Source organism: Ochotona princeps, chromosome 28 (genome assembly GCF_030435755.1).
Source record: "Ochotona princeps isolate mOchPri1 chromosome 28, mOchPri1.hap1, whole genome shotgun sequence".
Classification (NCBI taxonomy): Eukaryota; Metazoa; Chordata; class Mammalia; order Lagomorpha; family Ochotonidae; genus Ochotona; species Ochotona princeps.
In genome coordinates this window covers 1873781-1892155 of record NC_080859.1, presented here as the reverse complement: position 1 = coordinate 1892155, position 18375 = coordinate 1873781, and the positions used below count along the sequence as shown (strand labels likewise).

The window sequence follows — 18375 nt, the reverse complement described above, 5'->3', positions numbered from 1 at the left end:
CCTTTGATACTCCTTTGTTCAGAATCATTCATTGGGGTGTCTTTATGATATACAAAGATGAATACAGCTGTCACCAAGGACATTCGCGGCAGCAGAATATACAAGCATGGTGGCTGTTGTCAAGGCCGTGATCTGTGGGTGCTGTGCACCCTGGAGAAGAGCCCTGCCGTCTCCGCTGCACCCTCTACAGCTTTAACTCCTTCCACAAGGACTTTGAGTGCCAGCCACTGTGGGTACATCAATGAACAAGAAAAGGTCTGTGTTCTTCTGGTGTTTAAATCAAGTGCAAGAGTAAGAAACATAAAATGGATACCTGTGTAATTACTGTTGAAAAAATGCTTTGCAAGAAGAGATTAAAGAGAGAAGGCCTGGCGCTATGGCTCAATGGTTATATCCTTGTGTTGCACATGCCGGGATCCCACATGGGCACCGGTTTGTGTCCCAGCTGCTTTTCACTTCCCATCTAGCTCCCTGCTTGTAGCCTGTGGAAGCAATAGAGGATGTCTCCAAGCCTCGGAACCCTGGCTTGTGTGGGAGACCTGGAGGAGGCTCCTGACTCCTGGTTTCAGATAGGCTCAGCTCTAGCTGTTGCAGCCCCCTGCGTAATAAACCAGCAGACAATGGATCTTTCTGTTTTTCCTTCTCTGTAAATCTGCCTTTCCAAGAAAAATGAGGAAATCCCTAAAAAAGAGAGAGAGAAGTGGGCAGGTGATGGTCTGGCTGGATTGCAGAGAAGAATGTGTCATCTGGTTTTATAGAAGGACCTCTGACTGTGTCCTCAATCCTAAATGTCGTTCAGCACTTTTAACATCTTCTGTGAACATGGTGTTAAGTAACACCAGTAAGTAGAATCTACATCAAGTTTTCTTGAATTTCCTTATTCATTTTCTTAAAATTGCATCTGAAAGGATAATGTAACTGTATTATTAGAAGGCTGACATTTTTAAAGCTGCGTAAGAAGTTCATTTTCACAAATCATGCCCTTTTAATATGTTTCTTGGAGAAACTCAACTTAGCAGCTAGACTTCCAGATCTGTATTCACGTGGAGTTTCTGTAAATCATGAATAAGTACAGAGATGCAGCCTAACTGGCTAAAAGATGGGAAGAATAAGTTTGTCATCACAAGCACATGAACAATCATTTAAATATACCATGTTGGTGAACACAGTGTATACGATAAAAAACCCTTTTGAAATTTAGGATATGTGGTCATTCAGGGTGATTTTCTGAAAATTATGAGTAAACCAAGTAGACATCTAGAAGCACATTTTAGTGGTAAAAACGTGATTTTAGTGAACCCCACATCCATAGAAAGCAGCCTGGCAAAGACTGACAGGAGGGCCTGAAGCAGCTGCCCAGATGTGCACCTCTGTGTAGTTACGAGCAGAGCACTTAGTCACCTCCACAGTGTGAAGTCTGAGAACTGTGGGTGCAAGTACTCACACAGCAGCTTGTGCTCTCCACCCTCCAAGTGCAGCGATTCCTCTCACCCCGCTAGTCCTGCCTCATGTCTGAAGCATGTCTTTCAAACTGCTGTGCTATTAAAAGTCTTTGGACTAATAAAGTAAAAATGTTTAACTCTATACCGGACTTTTTATTTCTGTTGAGTGTGATGTGTTTATTGCTGTTTTTATTCATCTGGATTCCAAGCTAGATGAGAAACAATCATCTGTCTTTGAGTGCCCATGAAGTCGTGTGGTAGAGGAAGACCACGCGTTAGCAAAGGCATTAAAGTTCAGTTGGGAAGTTCTAAGGCAGAACTCTCACATCATTTCCATCTCTTAGATGGTGACTTGGAAGGTGCAGTTCCCACCTGCTATCAGCATTTGAATTAAATGATCTGTTAGCTCAGCTTTGGTATCAATGAAGCCCTGGTCACTGGCCTTTGATACCTTGGCGAGACTTTAACAGACCAGAAAACCTTCAGAGTCGCACATTGCAAGATGCAATGTTAGATCAAGGGAGACCAAACTTTTACAATGAACACGCTCAGGTCTGTCACTGTTAATGGAAAACCAGCAGAGCAAATGTCGTATTGATGGTGATTTTAGTTTATTGTCTTCTTGTAGGTAAAGAGGTTGGCTGCTGAGGTGACTTGAAGGTAGAAGGGCAGTCGGACAGATTTTTGCACTGAAGCATTTTAATTTTGTTGTCCACAAACTCTGAAAAACTGTTTTGTAAGACACACCATTATTTGCATATTGCCAAGAAAAAATGTTGTTGATTAAACTGTGTCTGTGATTGTAGACATAGGTTCTGATATCACTTTTGTACATGTATAATTTATGTAAAGCAAGTGGTTTCATGCATTCCTGCAACTATCTATTCAGAGTCCAACTCTTACTCAGATTTGGAACCTTATTCTAAAAAACATTATTTTTTATTTGAAAGGTAGTGTTAGAGAGAAGGGCAGAAAAAAGATCTTCATCCACTGGTTCACTCCCCAAGTGGCTACAATGGCCAGAGCTGAGTTGATCCAAAGCCAGGAGCCAAGAGCCAGGAGCCAGGAGCTTCTTCCAGTTCTCCCAAGGCTTTGGACCATCCTTGACTGCTTTCCCAGGCCACAAGCAGGGAGCTGGATAGAAAGTAGAGCAGCCAGGGCACAAACTGGTGCCCATATGGGATCCCGGTGCGTCCAAGTTGAGGATTTAGCCATTAGGCTAATGCATCTTACCCTGTATTATCTTTTTGTACCATTAACAACATTGGTACTTGCTGTTTCTTTTTTTTAAGACTTATTTATTTTTATTGCAAAGTCAGATATATAGAGAGAGGAGGAGAGACATAAAAAGATGTTCCATCTAGTGATACGCTCCCCAAGTGACCGCATCAGCCAGAGCTGTGTGGATCTGATGCCAGGGGCCCAGAGCCCAGAGCTTCTTCCAGGTCTCCCACACGGGTGCAGGGTCCAGTGCTTTGGGCCGTCCTCAACTGCTTTCCCAGACTACAATCAGGGAGCTGAATAGGAAGCAGGGCTGTTTGGATTAGAACCAGCACCCATATGTGGTCCTGGTGCATGCAAGGCGAGAATTTAGCCACTAGGCTAATTATCCTTGCCCTGTATTATCTCTTTGTACCATTAACAACATTGGTACTTGCTGTTTCTTTAAAAGCAGATCTACTCTTGTCTGAAATTTTCTTCCAAACCAATAGCCATTAAAAAGCTTTAGTAATTAAATTCCATCTCAGGGCCCGGCAGCGTGGCCTAGTGGCTAAAGTCCTCGCCTTGAAAGCCCCGGGATCCCTATTGGGCGCCGGTTCTAGTCCCGGCAGCTCCACTTCCCGTCCAGCTCCCTGCTTGTGGCCTGGGAAAGCAGTTGAGGACGGCCCAAAGCATTGGGACACTGCACCCATGTGGGAGACCCGGAAGAGGTTCCAGGTTCCCAGCTTCGGATCGGCGCGCACCGGCCCGTTGCGGCTCACTTGGGGAGTGAATCATCGGATGGAAGATCTTCCTCTCTGTCTCTCCTCCTCTGTGTATATCTGGCTGTAATAAAATGAATAAATCTTTAAAAAAAAATTACTTCCACCATTTAAAAAATAAATAAATAAATTCCATCTCAGTTCTGAGTATGATCGAGTAATTTCCAGTTCATTGCAGGAGCTGCCTTGAAAGCTTTATCAGCCAGTAGATGTCATCATTTGTTCACCCATAACCATTGATTTGAGTGCTGGGTGTCAGTCCTGATACACACCCTGCTGAAATCATGGGTTGTGGGACAGACAGATGTCTGAGATGAAAAAAAAGACAAGTATTAACCTAGGCTTACATTGAAACCCCACACTGGTCAGTGGGATCAGTGTGTAGGAGCAGGTGCCAACAGGAGGAATAAAGAACAGAACATTCTGAACATGGGATAGGAGGATCCTTAGAAGTAACCTCCTAGTTGCCAAAACTGCAGTAAGCTTTCAGAGACATCTTGTTAATTTTGAGGCAAGTTGGAACTTTCTGCTCTACCTAATAAGGAAAAAAAAAATCGCTGGGCCTGGTGTTGTGATACTCTGGGTTACACCACTGGCCTCCCGTGTCAGAGCTGTGGTTCCTGTCCCTACTGACAGACCTGGAAGGAAGTTAACAACCCAAGTACTTGCACCCCGCGACCCTCGTTGGAGACCTAGATGGAGCCCCTGGCTGTGGCCTGGCTTAGTCCTGACTGTCAGCCATCTGGAGAGTGAACCAGCAGGTGGAAGAGCTCTTTCTCCATGTCTCTCATTCTGCCATTCAGATGAATAAAATAGATGTGTAAGATTTAAAAAAAAAGTCCCTTTGTATATACGAGGCTATTGGCTTGAAATTCCTTTTTCCAATATGTGTTATTTATAAACAATGGAAGGTCACACATTTCATTTAATAGGAATTTGTTTCCTTTTTTAAAAAAAGATTTATGTACACATTTATTTGGAAGAACAACAGAGGAAGAAGAGACAGAAAGCAGCAAGATCTTTCATCTGCTGGTTCATGCCTCAAGTGACCGAAGCCAGGAACTCCATCCTGGTCTCCCATAGAGGTGGGGAAGCCCAGGTCGTTGGCCCGTCACCTGCTGCTGCCTTCCCTGGTGCATTTGTAGGAAACCACATTGAAAACGGAATAGCTGGAACTGTGACTGGGATGCTGCCTTTACAAGCAACAGCCTAACCCCCAGACCACAACACCAGTGTTGGCATTTGTTTCCTTTAAATGGATAATTTAAATTTTATTAAGAGCAGCCTGCACTGTGATGTAGTGGGTAGGGCCACCAGTGCATCACATATGGACACTGATTCAAGTCCTGGCTGCTCTGCTCCTGATCCTTCTGTCTGCGGATGCCCCTGGGAAAGTGGTACCCATGTCCACAGGCTTTGGCCCGTGCAGGCGTTGGGAAAAGAAAAAAGCTTTCTCTTTCTCTGTCTCTTCAACTATGCTTTTCAAATAAATAAATAAATCTTTTATTTTTAAGCTTTCGGAAAATAGAAAACAAGTTTTTTTTTTTTTTTTACAAAATTGATCAATTCCTTAATCAATTAAAATGTTGGAGATAGTGGAAGTTGTAATTAGAGCCAGCATGGGGCACATGTGCTAGCCCTGAAGGTGGCACAGTAGTGGGCGTAAGTCATTGCGGATGGCCTGTGGGTTCACCAGGAAGTGGGGAGACGGTCTGACCTGCAGACCCTGAGAAAGGCAACAGTGTGACATGCTTTCATATTCCGGGACTGACCCCTCCAGCGTTACCGGAGAGCATCGTCAGGAACAATGGCCACTGCAGCCTCTTTTAAAATCCTCCTTAAATGATTATCTGAACATTTTTCTTAATTGTATATGTGAGCATGGTTAGGAAGTGCATGCAAGGGGTTATCATTGAGTGGGTGATGCCTGTTCCTGGGCTGGGAGGCCTGCAGGGAGGCCATCCACACGGGGTTAACTGGACGATTGCTCGTGCGTTAGACTCTGTGTTTTATTCTTGTTTGAAGTCGTTTTTTTTCTTGAATTTACTAACTTAAAGACGCTTAATGTTTTCTCACTTTGATCTTAGATAAAGGAGAACTATAAAATTTCAGTCTTAGGAACCGTTCACATAATGTTTGGAGGGTATTTTGATTCAAAGCCAACAGGAAGCCAGCTGCTCGTTCATGAAGGGAGACTCGACTGCGTATTCGCAAGAATTGGTCTCCAAGTTTCTCAGTCACTGGTATGTCTGAACAATTGCCGTAAGGACCAAAGTGGCCGTGAGAGGCGAAGGGCTGAATTAGCATATTGGCATCGGAAATAATCCCGAGACATGATTGCTGCTGAAACTGCCTCTTGGTGGAGGAAGGTGCTGTCTTGAGTTGAAGATTAAGAAGTGAATTTGTTTTCTCTGAGTGTGCAAGATGCTAATGTGCTCATACGTGTGTGTGGGTGTAGGGGATTGAGCATAGATGGCATAGCTAACATAGGATTCCTTTCAGGGTATTCTTTGGGAATTTATTAGAAGCTTAAATTTTGTAAGTATGAAATTACATATATATATACACACACATACATGTATAAATGATGTATAAATCTTCCAGTAAAAGATTTTCTGTATTTGATGGTGAGGGAAATTCAAGAAGCCACAAGGAAAAGAGCAAATCATTGATTTAAAAAAAAAAAACATGTTATTTTCCTAGGTTGTTTTTTACACTCTGTTCTAGAAAGACAGTTATTAAAACGGAGCATCTTGTAACATAGAGGAAGTAAGAATGTTCTCTAAAAGACTCAAATTTACCAACAAAGATAAAGTCTTAGTTATTATTGCAAAGACACCCTTGAAAAGCACACGCTTATTTATTTTGGAATCAAATATAAGAAAATGTAGAAACATAAAAATTTGGCTCTGTACTGCTCTCCTGCAGCACCCATTTAATGCTGATGAAATCTGAGGTTGTGGCTTAGCGTGTTCCCTGCCCACTGTGTGTAGGACTGTCTGTTCTGAACTTTTCTTCCTGCCATTTGTCTTCTGGTTTGCGGGCCCTCAGCAGCACTCAGGGACCTGCGGAGTGAAGGAGACTCCGAGTGCATCAGGCAGATTGTGCTCAATCCCGTTACTTAATGGATTAAGGACTCCAGACTGCTTTCATGGGAGTGAGTTAAACGGGTGGTAAGGTGTTCCAACTTGGCTCCCACATCCTTTTCATGCTGTTGCTAAGGCTTGTCTTCCACCTTCCACTCTCCGTTCGCTTCCGTGATCCGTCCTCCCATCTGTAGCTCACCGCCACCTCTGAACAGCCAGTCTCTGGCTCCTACTTCTGGAGCACTTCTCTGTCTCAGCCATTCTGCCCCCGGCCCACCCAGACTGTTCTTCCAGGTCTCTAAGAGCTTCTAAGAGTACTTATAAGGCTTTGATTGTGGTGGTTCGTGAGGTGGCATAGTATTTTACAAATTGAAGGATGACTTATGTACAGGAAGAGGCACTCTTCAGTGGGTTTTGACAGATGTGCCTGGTTGTGCCAGAATGGCGGAAAAGAGTTGCCATTGGAGAACAGCACCCCTCCCATTCCCCATCCCTTGGATCACTGATCTCGGTTTGTCCCTGGAGCTTTACTTTTCTCATGATGTTACGGAAATGGGATTAGTGTGTAATTAAGATTTTTAGTTGTGGTAAAGCACACTTGACTTGCCTTTTTTTGTATTAACCATTTTAAGTGTTTCAGTATTGTTAGGTACATTCACACTGTTGTGGAACTAATGTCTAAAACTATTTCATTTTAAAAAATAAGCCCACAGTACCCATGGAGAAATAACTCCCTGTTGCTCTATTGCCAGCCATAGCCCCGTCCCCGCCAACCGTCCTGCTTGCTCTCTGCGGATTTGACTACTTTCGGTACCCCATGTAGGTGAAATCCTACAGTAACCACTTTTTTGGTACTGAGTTATTATATTTAGTATAACGGAGAGAGAGAGAGAGAGAAAGAGAGAGAGACTGACTATAAATGAATCTGCCATCCATGGGTTTGCTTTCTAAATCCCCACAACGGGTGGGGGCCCAGCTGAGACTAGGAGTCTGGATCTGTTTGAGTCTGCATGGTGGCAGAGACCCAGGTGCTTGAGCCATCAGCTGTTGCTTCCCAGTGCGCATGCTCGCAGGGAGCTGGAATTTACAGTGGAGCCGGGACAGGAAGCCAGGACTGTGCTGTGGGCTGCGAGGGCCCCAAGGGACATCTTCACCGCTGTTTTTGCCCCACGTCAGTTTTCATGTGTTGATCTATTCTTGCCTTCCAGGATCTTTGCTCCTTCTTTAAATAGTAAAGCTATATAAAACTTTGCATCTGTAAAACGTCAAAGAGAAGTTTTTAATGTTGTGAAATTCCTTTTGTTATTTTTTGAAAAACAGAACCATGTTTTTGGTATTATTTGTAAAAAAAAATCTGCCTAACCCATGATCGTAACTTTTGTAGAATTTCTGAAACTTTCTTATTTTATAAGAAGCTTATTTTCTTGCTATTTGTTTTTAGGTAATTTTTACATAGGATGTAAGTTAGGGATTTGTTTTTGTATATAGTTATCCTTTTTTTAGCACTATTTGTTTAAAAGGCTATCCTTTCTTCTTTGAATTTTCTTTGATTTTGTATAGTTATCTTTTTAATATCATTTTATGACATGGTTTTATAGGCTCTGTGATTCCCCCAGCTCCTTCCCAAACCCTCCCCTCATATTGAATTCCTCCATATTGTTACAGTAGTACAGTTCATATCCAGTCATGATTCTTTCATTGTGGGCATGGACCATGCGGAGAGTCCAGCATCTTGCTGTCCAGATAAATTCAACAGTTTCGTTGGGAGACCAACCTTGGTCTGAAAGTAGAGCTGGCAGAATATCATCCCCTCCAATGAGATGTCACTACACAACTTCGACAACAGGAAGAAACATGGAAATTAACAACATCATGAAGTTAATTAACATGGTATTGAGTGACCAATATGTTAGAAAATGCAAGTTCTTAACCACATCCTGTAACTACTTCCTTGACATTTCAATTTTAGTATATACACAACTGGCTGTATAAACCTTTTTTTTCCTCCCAAGCTAACATGTTTTTGAGTTTAACCTAAGTCAGAGTGGCACAGGAACAGTAAAAGGATCAACATTAACATCCATCATATATATTATATAGTTTTCTTCATAAGTTCCAGATAGATTATTTCTTTGTGTAGATCTATGTCCCTGTCAGGGCTCAGTCTTTCACCTGAAGAACTGACTTCAATGTTTCTTGTTGGTGGGAATCCTATTAATGAGTTCTCTGAGCTCTTACCTATTTGGAAAACACTGGTTTCACCTTTGCATTGGAAATCACCTTCTGTGTGTGTGCACCGGTGGTTTGAGAACGGTTTCCTTTGAGCATCGTGATTCTGTCATCTTCAGAATCGCATAGTGTGTGGTGACAAAGCTTGCTGCACTTCTTAGAACTTTTTGGATCCATAGTTTGGTGTCTTGTTATCAGATCTGTTTCCAAATCTCTGTGTGGAGCTGTGTCCAGTTCACTGAATGACTGTGTAATCCTGCTGCTGCTGTGTTCATTCCCAGCGTTTTTCATTTTATCCCTCCTTGCTGTACTGGCATTCACAGTATTCCCAGAACAGTGTCCTGGATTTTCTAACAAAGCCTTTAACATGACTGTTTACTCCTTTTTCTAACATACCCAACAACTATGAATGTGTTTGTTGCTTTTTCTCTGGAAAGTGAGGCTTTTTCTCCTTTTTTTTATTAGTACATCTTTTTTTCCCAAGATTTTTTTTTAATTTGAGAAACAGAATTACAACAGAGAAAAAAAAAAAAGACAAAGATCTTTCATCTACTCTTTCACTGCCTAAGTGACCCACAACAACTGGATATGGCCCTCTAAAGCCAGGAACCAGGAGCTTGTTCCAGGTCTCCCATGTGGCTGCTGGGATCCAAGCATTTGGGCCAGTTGTTACAGGGGAGCTGGATCGGAATAGAGCCTCTGGGACTTGAAACAGTACCTATATGGGATGCCAAGGCCATTGCTGCAGCACAGCGCTGGTCCTTTTTTAGTACATCTTAATTTTTTTTTTCTTTTTGTGGGGACCAGCTGAGCTGGCATCCCTTATGGACACTGGTTCGAGTCCCAGCTGCCCCAGTTATGATCCAGCTCCCTGCAGAAATGCCTGGAAAAGCAGTGTAAGATGGTCCAGCTCTCTGGGCCCCTGCACCCACATAGGAGAACCAGATGGAATTTCTCACTCCTCTCTTTAGCCTGGCCCAGGCCTGGCCGTTGTAGCCATTTGGGAAGCGAACCAGTGGATAGAAGATTTCTCTTTCTCTCCCTCTGTCTGTAGCTCTGCCTTTCATATAAAGAAATCTTAAAAAAGAAAGAAAAAGTCTGCACGTTTCTTAAGTACATAGTTTTTTAAATGTCTTCTGTCCATGGTTCCTAGAGCTTACAGATGCACATCCCATGCTCGTGAGGAGTTGGTTGAGTTTCCTCTGGGACATGGTTCTTAAATAAGCATTCAGCCATTTTTCTCAAGGGTCGGGCTGAGTTTGGATCCCATGTTTGCTTTGGTCACCGTTAGTGGCCTTAGCATGGCTGGTTTGCCGAGATTTTCGTCTTTCTGGTTGCTATGCCTCAGAGGAGGTTCGTCAGTGCACTCCTGACCCTCCCATGATGATGGCAGATGTGGTGGGATTCTCTGCATTGTTCTTCAGTCCTGGGCAGGCGGTGGACCCCAGGGCCTCCCAGGTGAGGCTGTCTCGGTGACCCTGCCCCTTCTGAGTGGCAGGGAAATTCTGTGTTGTGTGTTTGAGGGTCTTATGCAGGAGTTCTCTGTCCCTCACTTAGAGTCATGGATTTTATTCTTTTTGTCCACAGCCACAGCAGGCCTTTAGCATGTCTGTGGAAGTGGAGGTGTCCGTTGGGGGCAGCAGTTTAAGACCTTTGCTCTGTGCAAAATAAGAATGCTAGGCAGGTTTTGTGGCTCTTACACAGGAGTGGCCTCTCTCCTCAGGCAGGATGCTTCCCTGGAGTCCCTGTTCCTCTGAGCTTTCTCTTGGCCACCAGCGTGGAGTCTGTGGTGACACACCTACAAGCAGGTGCAGACTCCTCTGTCCATGGCAGCCAGAACTCTTGGAAATACTTTGCATGATCCTCTCTGTCACTGACAGGGAGTTTCCCAGGCACAAAACTTAAATCTCCTCAAGATTTCTTTTATTTGGTGGGCAGAGTCCAGGTGACTCTGAGCAGCAGTGCAGGTATCTTATGCTCCTGGCCACATGGCTGTAGCTGGGAGAACCCATGCCAGGCCAGACTGTCTGCTAGGGATCCTAGCTCCTCAGATCCTGCTGCTAAGAGGGGAGGGTCCTGGGTTTGCGGGTGGCTAGAGCCCCAGCTGGCACTGGGATCCTCCCACTGGCCGCCCAGCAGCGAGCTCTGGGGTCTTGAGGCTGTGGAATCACTGCCTAGAGACATCCATGAATAAGGTCACCATACATGTGGGTGAGGAATGAATCCTGAGGGACACCCAACAACAACAACGACAGGGCTACTGTACTTGCAGATAAGCAAGGGGACTGAGACCTGGTGGTTTGGAGGAGAGATATCTGAAGATCTGTACGGGTCAGACTGATACACAAGCCCACATGGGAGTCCTGGGTTGGGCTTGTTAGCATGGAACATGGCTAACCACCACATGCCCGCACACATGTAAGCTATAACTGGGAGCCTGTCTGGCAGGGCTAGATCCCAGTACCTGATAGTGAATGGGATGGGCCACATTAAACTGGACCATGAGAGCACACAAGAAAACCAAGTCCATGGGGTGGATTCTATAGAGGATATGTGGGCCCAACCCTATGGAACTACAAGTCACACTGGTTAGCTTGAGAGTTGGAATGATGATGGGCCACAATGCCCAACTAGCACATGTGAGACCCGGGGGAGAGTGGGTAACCCCAGCAAGGGTGCTGAAAGGAGCTCCCTTGCCTAGGCCACTATTCCCACTGGGGAGTGTGAAAGCTGAGATTGGGGGCAGACCAGGCAGGGCTACAACACTTGTTGGCTTGCATGTAAGCTGGATTGGGGACAAGCCAGGCTGGGTGGACTGTTTCAACTGGTGCATGCATTGCCAGAGTGGGTGAGGATTTGTTGGGCTTTGCCACAACATCAGTTAGCAGATGCTGGCATGGGGGACAAACTCTGTCAAGCTAAACTGCAGTACCACCTGGAGAATGCAAGATCCTGGAGCGGGAGGGCCCAGTAGGGAACCAGTGGGCACCTCCCTCTTAGGTTGCCACTCCGGCTAGTGAGAATGAGAACCAGGACTGGCACAGGCATGGCTAGATAGAGAGTGGCACTTGCTGGCACATATGTGGGCTGGATAGTGGAGCTGGTTGGGTTGAACTAGGCTTCAATGCCCGTTGACACATATGAGAGCTGAATGGCGTGTGGGACAGACAGGACCAGTCTGCTGTATATACTTGCAAGTGCAGGTATATGCTAGGGCAGGAAACAGGCCTGGTGGGGGGTTATTGCGGGTTGCTCCGACTAGGTTGCAACTTCCACTGGTTTGCATGGGCACCGAGTGTGCAGTGGGCAGGATTGGACTGGACTGCAACACCCATTAGTTTGTGTAGAGGAGAGGGCTGGAGACAACTGACCCAGCAATTGCATCTAACAGAGTGCGCAAAGGCCAATTTGGGTGACGGACTGTGCTGGACCCAGTATTGGCATGCACACACAAGAATCAGGTCTGGGATCACCTCAGATGGAATGTGTTTGGGAATCCCCCCAAACTGGACCTCTGGACTTAGAACTCCAACCATGGAGAGAATTTCAGGTTCCATGGTATGACCATGGAATGCATGTGTCAGAGCTGGGACTCCTCAGTGTCTTAGGCGGAGCAGTAGACAGCATATCCAGGTGCACATGGAGGTATGTCAGCACACTGGAGCCTGCAGAGGACACCTGGTACCATAGCAGAGGACAGAGGGCAGAACAAATTGATCAACTACCCCAGCCAAGAGTTGGCAGTGAATGTCTCTGCAAATGGAGACTCTAAGGAGGACTGTGTCAGCTGGTGGAGTCTGGAGAGATTTCATCGTGGTTGGAGTGCCATAACCGGCAGCAAAACAGAACTGTTGAACTGTAAAACCCACTTGAGCAGAACCCTCGGTGCATGCCCCACACTGGGAACCCTGGGATGGTTAGGAGGCTGGGGGTGGCTTCTCCCCTATTCTCTCCCCTTCCCCCAGTTACAGGAAGGAAAAAGGACATTGTGGAGACAATGGTCTCACCCACTTTCCTCTAGCCCTTGACTCTTCGCACCCCAATCAAATACATAAAAAGTATCAAAAATAAAATTTATACACTTTGAAAGATCTATTTTATTTATTACAGAGATGGGGGAAAGGGGAGCACACTTTCAGATGTTCACTCTTCCCCCAAATGGTTGCAACCAAGACTGGGCCAGGCTGATACCAAGGGCTTTGTCAACATCTCTTCCAAGTGTGGAAAGGGCCCCAAGGACACTGGCCATCTTCCACCATCTTCTCAGGTTCCTTAGCAGGGAGCTGGATTGACTGGAAAAGGAGCAATTGGCATCTGAACCAGTGCTGATGTGGGAATGCTGGCATTGCAGGCCCTGGTTTAACCCACTGTACCACAATGGCAGTCTCCTGAAATTATCTTGAAACAGGCTGATGGTGTACACCTGGATTTTACCATTAGTAGGTAGTGTCTTCTGTGTTCATATTTTACAAGAGTTGTATCTTACACTTGAGCCTCCTTGTGTCTAAATGTCAACCGAATACAAAAATAAAGGAAAATCTTGGGATGCTCCAGCCTGCTTAAAACCTGTACTTCAGTGATCACATCTCATGTGATTGCTGTGGTTTTACAGCTTCCTGGGTTGTTATCTAAAATGCGTTTTACCAATCATTATTAATTTGTAGGTTACATCTTAATTTAAGAGAGGCCTGGCATGGTAGCCTAGTGTTTAATATCATCCCCTTGCAGACACTAGGGTCCCATGTGGGCACCAGTTTGAATCCTGGCCGCCCCACTTCCCATCCAGCTCCCTGCTGTGGCCTGAGAAAGCAGTTGAGGATGGCCCAAAGCCTTGGGACCCTGTACCTGCATGGGAGACCCAGAAGAAGCTCCTGGCTCCTGGCTCCTTGCTTCAGATCAGCTTAGCTCTGGCCGTTGCGGACACTTGGAGAGTGGATCATTGGACAGAAGATCTGTTTTTCTTCCTCTATGTATCTGACTTTCCAATAAAAATAAATCTTTAAAATTTGTTTTTTAAATTAGAGAGAGAGAGGCATCTTCTTAACTAGATCTGCTGTAGCTTCCCCAAGTCGTAGATGTGCTGCTTTTATGTGTGTGTGGTGAAGTCCCTCTTACCTTACATGCTTGTGTCAAGGTGTCAGTCCAAACCCCACGGCCTGGACAGGACCAGGGCTCTGCTGCTCACACTAGTATGCAATCCTGCAGAAACAGGAGGTACAGGGTAGTGATTTAAATGTTAGGAAATGTACTCCTCAGTAATTTTTTATTAACCTTACTTTATAGTAAATAGCTTTACTTTATGAATACTTTGACCTTTTTATTTAAGTTGTTCAATGCCTTGGCTAAGCCTGGTTGACTCACTGCACTGCAGGTTGTGCTGGCCACTGGTGGGCGAGGATAGGTGTTATAACTGAAGTATGTGTTGGAGAAGACCTGAACTGAGGTGTGAGAAACATGCGGTCATTTAAACAGATGTGAGTACAGAAAAAATGGGGCAAAAATTAATAGGAAAATGAAGGTGTGATTGGGAGGAGACCATCGTCTAGAAGTTGGCTTGATCAGGACGGGAAACAATCCATCTGCTTCAGTCGAGGGCAGTGGGGCATGTGCCTGAGCCGCGGAGTGAGAGTATTTTAAAACTCACATGTTGGTTTGCCTGGGTTGTCTTAGGAAACACCTGCAGGCTGGGAAGATTAAACAGCAGAAATATGCTTTCCCATAGTTCCGTGAGCTGGACATCCGAAGTCCAGGCAGTGAACTGCTCCTGAGGCCTCCCAGCCCATTAAGGCTGCTCTGCTCTCTGCAGTGCCTCGTGGTTGAAGGACACCTCTCACTGTGGTAGTCTCAGCCTGACAGGTGCACTGAACCCTGACTCTCAGTCTTTGCCTTCAAACATGGTCATTCTGTGAGATAGGTAATGGGGCTTGGGACTTTAGCATTGCCCCTTGAGAGGACTCTGGTCAGCCCTAAACTCAGTCAGAAACAGAGAATGAGGACCCACTGCCCAGAAGCCTTCTCCATCATGATGACATGGTCCTGATGGTGGCTGCCAGGACCTGCAGCGCTGAGTGTGTGAAGTGTGCCCCAGGAAATGTGCTGGGTTTGACTCCGTTTGGGTTGACTGATGATATGTAAATGACCTGCCTGGGTGGCTGATGGCTAAGATTTGGGCAGTTCAGATCTTGAGTAATTGCTTTATTTGACTTAATAAAGAAGTGAGGATCATATTATTAGATACATGGACCCAGGGTCACCCTAGTAATTTTTAAAATAATTGTGATGTAAGCTGAGTTCTAAAATCTTTATTGGATATTGCCACGTGTAGATGACAGCACAAAGCCCGGAGAAATAAAATATTAACACTCTAATTTTTGTTCTTTCTCATGCTGTTAAGCCATGGGGCGATCTATCTGCCTTTTTAATTGTGTGATTCTGACAAATGGGTTTTAGAACTACATCTTCAAGATCATTTCCCTTCTCTTTAAATTTTAAAGGGATTTGATATTTGCATATAACAAGTAAGTATTTAAATTGTTCAGTAAGGTTTCAGTTGTCAGATTGAAGGGCCTATTTAAATAAAACTGTTCTTTGTAGGAGAAAAGCTGGTAGTTGCCCTTTAAAAAAATCTGTAACTCATTTAGTCTAGAAAATTCAAATCTGTAATATCTTTCCATAAGAGAAAAATTATAAAAGAAGTTTTTGTTTTTGCGTTGGGTCGTTAAATTCAGTTCAGCCTATTGTTTGATTTTTCTCACTTGATACGCTTTTCCTTTTAAGCCAGTTTTGGACTTGGCAGATGTTTCAGACTGAACCCTCCGCTCTGCCCCGGCTGTTGGCATCCTGCTTGACCGTGGCACAGTTCCATGCCCAGGAGATCAGCACTGATGCGGAGCTCATCCAGAGCCCCACAGTGCATGCAGCCATGCTTTCTGCCTCCTTTCCTGCACCCTGTTCCACAGTCTCATCTTTTGTTTCATTTTCTTCATATTTGTAAAGAGTTTGGTTATTGTGCGGCTTTCCTCCCTGTAGACTTTCTTCAGTATTTAGCAATTTGAGAGTCACAGAGACAGATCTTCTTCCCCAAATGCCCAGAGGGAGCTGGACCAGATATGGAGCAGCTAGGACTAGAACTGGTGTCCATGTGGGGTGCAGCACTGTAAGGCAGAGGCTTGACTCTCTGTGCCACACACTGTGTATGATGCTTTCTCAATGATTGACTGAAGTTGTCCCTTTCTGACGAGTGCACCACAAAGGGCGTCACATGCTTTGCGTGCCTCACGTGGAGGAGTTGAGAAGCTATGCAGCTCATCACCATGAGCTCCAGGAGCTAAGGCACCATTCGGGACACCTGCCTCTCAGTGCCTCTGCTGCCAGTGTCTGCTCCAGCATCCTGCTGACGGGCATTCTGGCAGGCCACAGGTGGGGACCCAAGTGGGGCTTCAGCGTCCTGGCCTCAGCAGGAGACTCAGAAGATGGAAGGCTCCTTGGCGTCTCTCACTCTCTTGTGCTCACTCTCTGCTTTTCACATGATAAAAAACTAAACTATGAAACTGAATGGAAAGTATGCTTACTTTTATACAATGAACATTATTATAAATTCTGTATAATATCCACTAAAACATTTGCCATGTGATGCAAATGACACAAAGTGATGATCTCAGGGCTGCCAGTAGTTAGTTAATGAGACGAAGCTAGCAGAATTTGACTGACCTGAACTGTGTTAATGAGAAAGAAACAAACCTTTTTTTTTTTTTTTTGGTCAAATGAGACAATTCTTTGTTTGCTATAAAGTTAATAAAGGTATTATCAGGAGCGGGGTCTTCCCAACAACAAGATTGCCTTTGGAATGGAAATTGTCTTGGTTGAGATGCTTAATTCTAGATGACTTACCAGTTGGAACATTAAATGAGGAAAAAGGTGATTAGCTTTTAATTTTCTATACATGATGCCGGAAATAAGTTAGCAACCAAGTAATTGGTAGATCCAGCAAACCGTGTGAAATCAATCTATATAGTAAGTTCCTGGGTCTCAGCCATGTAGAACTTCTAACCCAGATGCAATAACATTGAAAGAAATACCATGTTACATTTCTGAAGCCTTATTGACATTTAAGCATGTTTTCCATTAAGAAATGAAATCATACCTTCAGGCTTTATATTCCTAGAAAATAAGATCTATGGTTCAGCTGTTTGCACATGATTCTAAGGGTTTACTGTGCAGCTCTCCAAGAGGGTGGGTGGACACCTGTCTCTGTGTGACTCTGATGGACGTCAGAACCTTCCTACGTTACTCCTGATGTTTGGTGATTTTCTTGACATGCCAGGTTTTCTCCAGCAAAAGTATTTGTTGTTGTCAGCATTTTGGAGTTGTCCTTAAAAACATTCCTAGATAAACAACCATGTGATAATAGAGCTTGATACTGCTGTCTAATCAGAGTTACATTCCATGTAATGGGTCAAATTTCTTGTTGATTCTAGCTCAGCAATCAGCAAACACTGGGAGGCTGAACTGGCTACCCTCAAAGGAAACAATGCCAAACTGACCGCGGCCTTGCTGGAGTCCACCGCCAACGTGAAGCAGTGGAAGCAACAGCTAGCCGCCTACCAGGAGGAGGCAGAGCGCCTGCACAAGCGGGTAAGCCAGGCTCGGTCCAGAGGTGGAGGGCACTCCTCCACCAGGGGGATCCTCCTGTGGGCCCACCTCCAGGACGTCTGTGACAGCCACCGATGGCCAGGGTAGGGACCAGGGTGTGGGTTTGAGTTTCCTAACTCAAAGTGCTTTCTGTAGTTCGATGACAATGAAGAACGCACAGCACTGGAAGCCAGAAGACATGGCTACAAATTCCAGTTGCAGCTCTTGGTAACTCTCTGGTTGCTCTCCACTTGGGGGTCTCATCTATTATAGGGATAAACTAAGGTCCTTCAGAGAGTTTGTAGCAAATAAGCACTTAATCTAAAAATGACCTTGTTTTGATGCAAAAAAAAATGTTGATATTCATGCATAGTTTATTTTATTTTATTTTATTCACAACACCCGTTTTTCGTGATGTTTTTGAAGACCGTCTTAGGTACTCTGTGCAATTCCTGCAACAGTGACTTGACATGTTGTACTGACTCTGAATTCCAGTTAAAATGAGACAATAAAGTACCTTTATGATTTTATTTTTTTTAAGAAGGAATAATTTGGATATTCAGGTAGAAAATTATTTATACAAATTGGTAACTTTAGAGATTGAGGAAAGAAAAAGGAAATTAGAAATTCTAGTGCCATGAACAACAAAAGTTGAAACAATTACCTGTAAAGGATCTTTTTCTTAATTCGAAGCACAGGCATGTATTCACCCAACAGGAGAAGGTTCCACTGATTTCCGTTGTAAGCAGATAGAGTGGCTTATAACAGCACAGTTTGAGGGCGTAGGGACCAAATGACAGGGCAAGTAAGGTGAAAATGGATTGGATGGTCAGGGAGAGTCGGAGACCTGAGTCGATGCCATCCTGTCCTGGCTAGGACAGTGAACTTGGGAGGGGAACAAGGCATGCTGCGTACACTTTCCAGCTTTGCCAGGATAGCCATGGGCCTGTTCCTCCTGGGAATAAGGAGACTTGCTTGATTTCGTTGGAGTCCTGGACAGTGAGG

General features: G+C 44.7%; 1 protein-coding gene across 2 annotated transcripts in view; it reads left to right on the top strand.

Annotated features, from left to right (window-relative positions):
• Nucleotides 1–18375, top strand: part of HOMER1 (homer scaffold protein 1) — a 101431-nt gene that overhangs the window by 73391 nt on the left and 9665 nt on the right. For both annotated transcript variants that reach the window (XM_058656287.1, XM_058656288.1), the window contains exon 7: nt 17217–17373. In XM_058656287.1, the coding sequence (XP_058512270.1) occupies nt 17217–17373 (157 nt within the window). The remainder of the gene's footprint in view (nt 1–17216; nt 17374–18375) is intronic.